At 40.6% G+C, this 10196-nt stretch overlaps 1 protein-coding gene across 1 annotated transcript; it reads left to right on the top strand.

Moving 5' to 3' along the window:
- Positions 1-3806: 3806 nt before the first annotated feature.
- On the top strand, positions 3807-9165 carry fmoda (fibromodulin a). The gene is made up of 6 exons (XM_031847665.1): positions 3807-3901; positions 4508-4897; positions 6539-6661; positions 6769-6909; positions 6987-7254; positions 7768-9165. The coding sequence occupies exons 2-6, from the start codon at positions 4538-4540 to the stop codon at positions 7917-7919; spliced, it is 1044 nt and encodes a 347-aa protein (XP_031703525.1). The 5' UTR covers positions 3807-3901; positions 4508-4537; the 3' UTR covers positions 7920-9165.
- The last annotated feature ends 1031 nt before the right edge of the window (positions 9166-10196 follow it).

The raw sequence follows: 10196 nt of genomic DNA, 5'->3' as shown, positions 1-10196 counted from the left end.
GAGAGAGAGAGAGAAACTGCCACAGACTGCACCATGAGCTGGTAATAATTTACAAAGTTGTTAATTCATGATTAAATTGAAAATATTTAGTTTGAGGTTTGTATGCTGTGTCTTCTTCCAAAGACACAAAAAAATGTTTTCAACATTACATCATTCTTAGAAAGAGCAACACTGCACTTTCTTATTCAAAAAAATCAATCAATCCCACATGACTCTGTAGAAGATGAAAGGACATCTGACTGCCATGCATACATAATAAGACCATTTAGTCCATTTAATCCAGAACGACGGCCTAAAAAAAATTTGAATTTCCTATTACTGACCTGCTTTCATTCTGGAAATAGAGAGAAAGCTAGAGTGGGAAGATGTTAATACAGTTTTAAGTATTTCATATTGGGTTTTTTCTGCAGGTGAGTGACAAGAGAAGCAACCTTCAGAATGAACATTCCTGTGACATTCCTATGAAGAGTTCACAGCCTGAGTGGAAAGGGTTTGGTCCTCTGATCTTCTACGCATGACCCAGACAGAAGACGGGGGGGACACACATAGGTGGGGGTTAGGTTAGTGTTGGGTGCTATGCAGAGTCAACCTGGGCCTTTGAAGTCCTGGTCAGCAGAGAATCAATTTCTCTCGCTCTAACCGATAAGTGATGCACCCTTTCCTTCTCGCTCTTTTACACTTCTTTATAGTTTTTTTACATGTCGATATGTGTCTTTCTGTCACACACATACACATCATACTTGATCTATTTAACCCCCTCAGGCCTTTGATGTTATGTTGCAAGAGGTATTAACCTCATAAAGGTTCATAATGTTGTCCGTCCTCAGTGATGAGTGAAGGGTCGGAGTTCATCCGGTTCAGCTCACAGATGAAAAATAAGGCTGTGTTGAGTCCATTACCCATAAAATCACATCTAAAATAAATATGACTGGTGTAGTGTTTTACAAGGTTAGAGTACTAGTACTCATCCTCCTGACTTTAAGCTTCAACAATCAAAATCTTGGCCTTCTAAATTCCTCACCCCAGTTCTCCAGATCAGCTTAAATACAATGTGGCCATCTGGATGCTGCTTTCTTCCCTTTTTTGATCTTTGAAGCCTTTTATTGCCAGACGTTTGACACAATGGCTACATACAACAACCACCTTAAATAACATGTTGAAGGCACTATGCCAGTTTAACTAGCACACTAGCCTTTTCTTACTGTAGTTATGATAAATGTTGACAGGACTATTATTTGGTCGAGCACCAAGATGATGTAGCCCTTAATTGGACAAATTTTCAAAGCATCATAACAGGCTTAAAGGAATATTTCAACATTCTGGGAAATATGCTATGGGTTTAACAATCAACAGTTCAGTTCAGCCCACGATTTTTCAGCCACAGTTTGGTTCATATCACTGTTTAAGTTTTCACTAAATGCGCTAAATTTGATATTCAGATCATTAATAAAGCAGCAAACAACTATTTGCTATGTAAAGGTCTAGTGGAGTAATGTCTGAGCAGAGAGTGAAGTCACTCTCCCTCTGTGTGTGTTGTTGGCATAGCAGGGCCGGCTGCATGTGGTTTATAGTGCATGTGAGTGCATGTGAGTGTGCCCCACTGGTTAGCTTATGGATGCCTTTCTGCACTGCTCTCATTACAGCGGTTACAGCTGAAACACCGATGACCCACCCTGTGCAGTGTGATGTGACAAGAAAAAAGGAGACAGGAATATTTCATTCTAACGTCGCCTTTAGAAAGAAAAAGATGTCAGAAAAGGTTTGCAGCAGTTAAGAGTGCAGAGTGGACTCCAACAGTCAAAGGAAGGCCGTCGTCTCAGCTGGTCGGATTTTGTCTCATGGCCCCAACGGAATATAATGTAATGTAGTGAGCTAACTTTAACTAAACTAAGTGTTGACTACCAGTGTACCAGACTTTGCAATCACTAAACTGTTCAGAGTCAGAGTGATCCACATTCATTGGATACGGTTTATGATTATGGCTACTAAAGCCACCGCGTTATTAAATTAAACCCGAGCGCTCCCGGTACGGGGGGCAGTTGTCAATCTCGCAACAAACCCCATGATAAGGACATGTAGCAACATATTCATCCTGCCCACCCACAAAACGGGAAGAAGCTTGGCTAAAACCTCACGGTAACCATTTTTAAACGAAAGTCAACACCAAGCAACTAAATGAGTACACAGCAGAAATACAGATTCAAAACGGTATAAGTCTTATCGACGACCAGCTCTCACTTTAACAGCAGCAGCAAAACTTCAATCCAAATTAAATGGCTGCCCCAATATCTCTGGATCGTATGAGTCGATTCCAGCTGCCTGTATCCCTTCGCGTGGCAAGGAGGAGCATTTGCACTCAGCCTTCCTCCAACATCGACCAGCATTTCCTCAGCCTGCCAGGAGAAAACACGGCCTATGTCACCATCTGTTTGATGAATCATACTGCACTCATCCTCATGCCTAATTTATACTTCTGCAGAAAAAGATGGCGTAGACTAGAGCTTCCGCTGAGCTTTAGGATCAGTTGCATCACTAACTGGTATTGATCTTCAAATCTAACTCTCAGAAAGAAAGTGACAGATCCAGGGCAGAGTCGTCGGGCCACAGCTCTTCCTTGTGCTTTAGTCAACTCAACTAGTGTTTGTTTACACATTTGACGTGCCAACTTCACAGCCACAGGTCTTTCCTTGTTTATTACACCACATGAGGATGAAACATGCAGAAGATGCATTGATGGAGAACATAGTATATGTGGATCTCTAAAGGAAACACAAGGCAGTGGTTTTTACTCCACATGAAATGGTACACCAAAAGGAAACAATTATTTTCTGTACTGCTTTTGTTCAACCATCAGTCAGTTTTCACACAGACTATGCCATGTGTTAAACATTTCATTTTAAAATGCATAAAAGCCCGGACAGACCATTCTCCTGTGCAAACATGTTTGGCTGTCTATTAAACAATCACACTACTCTTCCCTTCTCACGTTGTAAAAATGTGTCCCACAATAACAACATACAGAGAAGGAGATGGAGAGAAGATAAAAGGGATAACGCTTGTTCAGATGGAGATTACGTCAGAGGAAAGATGCAGAGGCAGGAAGAGGCCCGCATTAAGACCATACAGACTTTCACACATGTTTTCATTTAACCCTTTACAATATGTACTGTTGTTGCAGAGGAATGGAGAGAGTTAGAGCAACCCTTGCTACAAAACGTTGTCTCTGGCATTGGGATGTTTGCCAAGTGGGCTGAAGAGGCTTTGGATATATTATTTTGTTATTATCAGTCACTCTAATTAATGTTTGAAAGCTAAGAAACTATTTTCTTTGCATAGTATTATTCTGATTGTAGTAGTTTTGTATTGTGTAGTATATTACTATATCCCCTTTAACCATGACATGGCCCTTTACAGACACTTTTCACACTGTCAGGCATGTTGGCATGTTGGCATGGGAATAGATTGACTATTATTCATCAAAAATGCATAATGCACAGTAACATGTGTAAAACCAAATTACACATGCACACACACACACTCATCTGTAACAAGAATAGACGGGGTTGCAAAGGTGCAAATGTTAACTGTTGAAGAAATGGTGGGGTTCAGCTGAAAGAGACTGAATGTGCTCACATTAGTGGAGAAAGAGGCTCCAGAAAGGGGTGTGGGGTGTGTTGGGCCATGACTGAGCTAACAAAATGGGGTGCAGGCGGGTGGATGGGTGGGTGGAAGGAACCAGTAAAGGAACAGAGAGAGAGGGCTGGAGAGGGGGGCAGAACATAAAGAAGAGCAGGGAGGGGAGGAAAGTTTTTTTTTTGTACAAAGTGTTTGTCAGAGTCCCCTTCAGTCCTGAGCAAACTGTGAGAGAGAGGGGACAACGAGGGCGACCTTGTGTGATCAGGTAGGTGTGTGTGTGTGTGTTTGTTTGCCTTCGTGCATGTGTGTGAACATGTGTCTGTCTGTCTGGCTCTGTGGTATTTACCTATGAAACCTTATAGGAGATGAATAAACATGTGATGATCGAGTAACATTTTAGTTTGAGCTGTTTTTAATTATCTATAAATCAGAGGGTAATTTTTGGATATTTTCCCACAATTTGGGGGCAGCAGTGAGAACCTTTAACAAAGCTGGCATTCATGGCTAGTTCTTTTCTTTTTTTAATGCTTCCTCTCTGGATTCCCTGTGGATTAAGACCACCAGGAATGTACCTCTCTACAGCAGTTACATTTCTAAAACAAGTCTGCACGGTGCCTTTGGCTGGTCATCAAGCATCTTTATCTATAAAGTTATGATTTTAAACAACATTTTATTCATCTATTTATGCAAATCCACCTCTAGCCCATAAACTTTCCCTAAGAGGATACAAAGAGTTGGCAAAAGAACACAGTCAGTTTACTCTGAGCTGAGTCAACACTCTGAATCAATACAGCCCAATTAACAAAGTGTGAATTAATTTATTTCTATTTTGAATTGTGTTGCTTTGTCTCTCCGTCTTTGTCTCTGTTAGATTACAGTGAAAGTTTGTGTGACTGTGACCATGCGTGTGGTGGTTGTCTTCCTCTTGTCTGCCCTGCTGCCACTCTCTTGCTCCCACGGACGGGACCCATTCGCCTGGCTTTACGGCGTTCAGAGCCAAAGATATGGCTCCCTGCAGGCAGACAGCACAGGAGGGGATTGTCCAGATGAGTGTGACTGCCCCCCCTCCTTCCCAGTCGCCATGTACTGTGATGGGCGGGGCCTGACAGCCATGCCAACCGTCCCCTCCCGCGTGAAATACCTGTACCTCCAAAACAATGCCATCACTGCTATACCCGACTCAGCTCTAGTAAATGCAATCAATCTGGTGTGGCTCATGATGCACTACAACCAGCTGACATCTGACGCCATTGGCGAGAAGGTAAACTTACATCTGGTCTCAGTCCAGCCACACATGTAAGCTCACAGCATGAAACGGTAATGCTGGTCTAAATGGTTGTCAGATGACTAATTAAGTGTAATGTTACAAAAGGTTTATGTGATGTAGCATAAGGTGGGCCTTTTCTGCATTTGGACATGTGGCTCTTAGTTTAAAGTCCATCTGAAATTAATTCAAATTGTATTTTTTTTCTCTGCTCAGCATACATGTGTGTTGAGTAAATCACATTGCAAAAAAAAACAGGAGACATTTTTGTTTTGGTTTTATGCTGCCTTTGTATTAATCCATCATGATACCTTTAGTTTTCGTCCTCCATACAGCCAATCACATTTTTGAATTAAGCAAAACCACTCCCTATTACTTTATAATGCACTACATTTACTGTACGCCATTTTATTTGAGTGTCCGAATGTGTAAATTTATCTGCCATATAGTGCGAGGGCTCAACTCTTGGTCTTTGGTTACACTCAGTGGTAACCACTTTTTAAAATATACAAATAGGGACAGCAAACCGCAAAAACCCCAAAATAAATACTACTTTAATATTTGCTGCATTAATTCTTTTTTTAAATATTGCAGTTACAGTCAGAACTCGAACCAGACAACGCTGCATATGCATTGGTGAATTTACTCACAAGCGCACAGGCATCTGTTTTAGAGAATGGGGAAGCAAGTTTTTTGACTGTGGCCTGAAAAGTTTGACAAACCCGTCAACATCTCAAACAAACGTGACAACTGATTATACTGACAAAGACCCGAACAAAAAACTTCAAAAAAATTTGTGAATTCTGTGAATGGAAAATCATACTGCAAAGAGTGCACAACACCTTCATAAGTGATACATCAAAATTCACTAGTTCAATGTAGCACACCCCACAGAACCACAGGGCGAGGCGAGCACTGGAGCTCGAGGCAACAAGAGTGAGCAGCTCAACGACATAATGAGGAAAAGGCTGCAAGAACTGGCACACAGGCCGATGAACACTTGCCAATTGCAATATTTTCATTAATAAGCTGAGGTATAACTGCACAGTATCTTGATTACTCAAAATGTAAGGTGTCTAAAAATAGCAACTATATTTTCAGTTTCAGCAACCAAAAGCTGACGCCTGGTTCCAGCCTGGCGACTTCTTTTGAGAGTTGGTGTTGAGCCCCGAGTGTCCACAAAATTCCACAATGGAACGAAAAAAGTAGTGTCCATTGCATGTGAACTACTTTTTGCAGCAGCTAGCAGGCTGAGCAATCAAACACTGATTCTGATATTTCCACAAAGACCTTTTTTTTAAATATATCTTTTAATAATGAATACTACGTGGATGAGCTTTGCTCCCAGTAGACCACCAAACACAAAATAATCTGTGCACTATAAATACACCGTACAATACAACAATTATTCATCTGTATATATATGTTTAGTTTTTAGTTATAGTTATATTTGAGTTATTGTGGATTTTTACTTTTTTTACTTAGTTAATATTCTTTAGTGTTTATTACATATTTATAATACTTGTTTTGATACATTTATCTCTTGTTTGCACTATCCACTCTGCTGCTGTAATCCTCTAATAAAAGATTATCTTATTTTATCTTCTGCTGGTGTTCATTCTCCAAATCCTTTTGTAGGCATTTCTACAGCTGAAGGGACTCGAGCGTTTATATCTGCAGCACAACAACTTGACCTCCTTTCCTTCAAACCTCCCTCGCACCCTGCAAGACCTGAGAATCGACCACAACAAGATTGAAAAGGTAACGTTTGGCATAGTTTGATATTGACGCGTCTCTGTTCTCTTTTGATGTTTTGGACGTACACGTCACAGACATTAGACTTCAGTGTTATTTCTACTGTTGCCTAGGTAATAGCTGCAGACCTGGAGGGAATGGATAACCTCACCATCCTGTATCTCCACGACAACGCGGTCACAGACATGGGCACGTCACTGACGGCACTCAAATCCCTCACACTGCTGGAGATCAGTGGCAACAAGTTGACGAAGGTAATTGTGTGTATCTGTGTGTTTGCGAGTGTCCCATGAAGTGAATCTGCAATCCTATCACAGTGTTCCTATCCCAGGTCCCAGAGGCACTCCCCGAACATCTGCACCAGCTCTACTTGGAGTACAACTCCATTGATTCTCTACCCGAGGGTTTCATGGGCCGGTTCACTCAGCTGCAGTACATCAGGATGGCTCACAATCAGCTAACAGACAAGGGTATCCCTGCCAACACCTTCAATGTGACTGGGCTGGTGGAGCTGGACCTGAGTTACAATAAACTGGAGAGAATCCCTCCAGTGAGCACCACACTACAGCATCTCTATCTGCAAGCCAACCAGATCAAAGGTAAAGTGAATACAGGTGTTTTCTTAATCAGATTCTATGAGCAATCGAGTTCTGCATAAAACTCACACTGGAATGTGGACGGGGCTCTTTTGTAAAATGCTTCTATGCACCAATAAGGATTTAGCAACAGTTGTAAATAAAAAACAAGACAGTTTAATGATTTTTCCAGGCCACTGTCAATCAAATCTGATCGAACCACACACACACACACACACACACACACACACACACACACACACGCACACACACTCACACACACACACACACACACACACAGTCCTGATGAAGCAGATTGTCAAAACATTCACTAAGGATGTTTTTTACGAAAACTCTATACAATTTTTGCATATTTATTCATGAATACTTAATATTATAGCAAAATAAGTTGGACCACTTGTAGCAGCAGTTTCATTTCTTACTGATATATTGTGGAGGTGCTGAGTTGTTGGATGTTTAGAATATTTTGGGAAGACTCAAATGCGTTCTTTACCACCTCCCCATCTGCCCCATTAGAGTTCACTCTGGGTAGTTTCTGCAGCGTTGTGGATGTGACCAACTTCTCCAAGCTCCGGACGCTGCGACTGGATGGGAATGAGATCAGTCGCCAGGACATCCCTACAGAGTCAACCCTCTGCTTGCGCCTGACTTCCAGCATTGAGATCTAACTGTGCTCACAAACGCAGCTATCTAATAATATATATAGCCAATATCAACAGCGGGTGGCAGCAATTCTTACATCAAGATTTACTATTCACATCACAGTGAAGGCAAAGGTTGTCATGTGTGGTTGTTTACATGTTTTACAGCAATTGGAGAAGCTGTATTGCAGATATTTCACATTTCCCAGGGCAAACAAACAAGTTCAACTTTAAATGAGTTTCCTTCACACATCTGGACAAATGGCCAAGTCTCGTTTTACTTGATTAAAGCTACGACAATGAAGTTTCATTTTGTGCTGATTTTGGCAGTCCCTGAGGACTTAAGTTTCAGAGCACTTGAGTCCATTTAGAAAAAAATCTAATTTTACTGCAGCAGGGTCAGACAGTCTGCACCCCTCAAGAATCTGACCCGGGAGCACTGATGACAAGCATTATATCTGCAAAATCTGAGACTGGGGACATTTCGATTGCCTCTCGACAGCTCTCAACATGCTGACGGCCAGCTAACGGTGCTAACAGAGCTAACAGTGCAAACTACGGCAAAATTGCTGACATAGCTAAAAGTGTTTATTTGAGGGAGAACCGGAGGGTAGGTGCTGTGCTTCTACGTTGACGCTGTCGGTCAGGACGGCATTATCATAATAATACATAATACAGTGCATAATACGATAGCCGTAGAAGCCACATATGTTTCTTCTCTGCGTATTGAAAATGATCTGACCCTGATCCTCCTTATATGTTGCTGTGAGGATCAATTATCTTTTTAATCAATGTTTTTTGCTGTTTTTAATCTCTCTTCCTACAAAGCATGCCTTCCATTGTTTTGTTTGATAAGCTGAACATTATGTATCATGTATAATGTGAATTGTTTTATTTCAAATCATTAGCTGTCCTAGAAGCGTGACGATATCTTCATCACTTCTCCGACGACCATTTCCCAAATCGATACCTTATTGCAGTTGGGTACATTGTTTTTTCTTTGTGACAAAAATGCTGTGAGTGTTTGTTTCTGTAGAGGATCCTCTTGTTTCACAGAGAAATCAACTTTCCTTAGGAACATAGATTGGTATCTCTGTGCAAAATATACCCTTACTGTAGTGAATCACACATACAGCATGATGGGCATCGGGTGAATGAATTAGGATTCTTGAGTTACTGTATGATTTACTTAGATGGTTATTATGCTGACAAATGTTTTAGGTTTACAAGCCTATTGCAGAATAAATAAAAGCTGTGATTAAAAACACAAAAACACACTGTACTTTGTCTTTTAACAGTACATCCGGTATTTGTAGTTATCTGTGTTTTACTGTCTTTGTGTGTATGTGTGTGATGTGGGTTTGATCGAGTGATTTTATGGACTAAGTGTTGATTCAAGAAGAAGAAACAGAGGAGCACTGTAATATAGTTTGTTTCAGACTGAGTCAGCTTTTGTTCATACTGAACTGATGCAGCCATCTGTTGAATTAAAACTCATAGACGCTGTTAAATACACACAGGCACTTGTTATCTCAAAGGTTAATGTGAAGGATATGAGGAATTTTATACAACATAACTTTAGAATACATTAATGCCTACACTATGAGAATGTTCAAAGACTACAGGTCTTCTGCTCACTGGAGATGGTGACTTCCTGCTCCACATCTAAGTTGTTTGTGAGGTGGAATGTCAGGAAAGTAATTTTGGACTCTATAGAAGATTTAGAGGGTCAGTCCTCTCTAACCAAATTGATCTTTATGCACCAGCGGTGCAAATAAAGGCCAGTGCATCGGAAAAGAAAAAACCTGAAGGAGTCCAAACATTGTTTGGACTCTTATATCACAGTTGCAGGCAGAGCAGTTGGTTATCCCTAACTATGCATAACTTAAACTCAGATGTTTCAAATTTGAAGATTTAGTAAACATCAAGCTTGCCCAATTAATCTATGCAGACTGTGTGTCTATACACATGTTGTGTATATGTATCGTGAGTCAGTAAGATGAGTTGTGTATGGCTACAGAATAAGATAAGAAAAAATGCAAACAAACAGTTAAGAAAGTCAATTTGTGTATGGTTTACAAATACATTGAGTTTGTTACTCTGAGGTAGATTAAAAATATGAAATACAAAGAATTACTAAGACTAGCATATCAAGTAAATATTTCTTTAAGTTGTTTATTACAATCAGATGCGTCTCTGTGTCCTCAGGAATGTGGATGTTCGTAAACCTGGAAAAATGGGGTCATAAACATGGTAGCCTCAGCGTTAATGATTTGAGTGTCGAGTGTTATCAGTCTGTTCATA

Source organism: Anarrhichthys ocellatus, unplaced genomic scaffold (genome assembly GCF_004355925.1).
Source record: "Anarrhichthys ocellatus isolate YVR2014 unplaced genomic scaffold, GSC_Weel_1.0 scaffold1, whole genome shotgun sequence".
Lineage (NCBI taxonomy): Eukaryota > Metazoa > Chordata > Actinopteri > Perciformes > Anarhichadidae > Anarrhichthys > Anarrhichthys ocellatus.
This window is presented reverse-complemented; position numbering and strand designations above follow the sequence as displayed.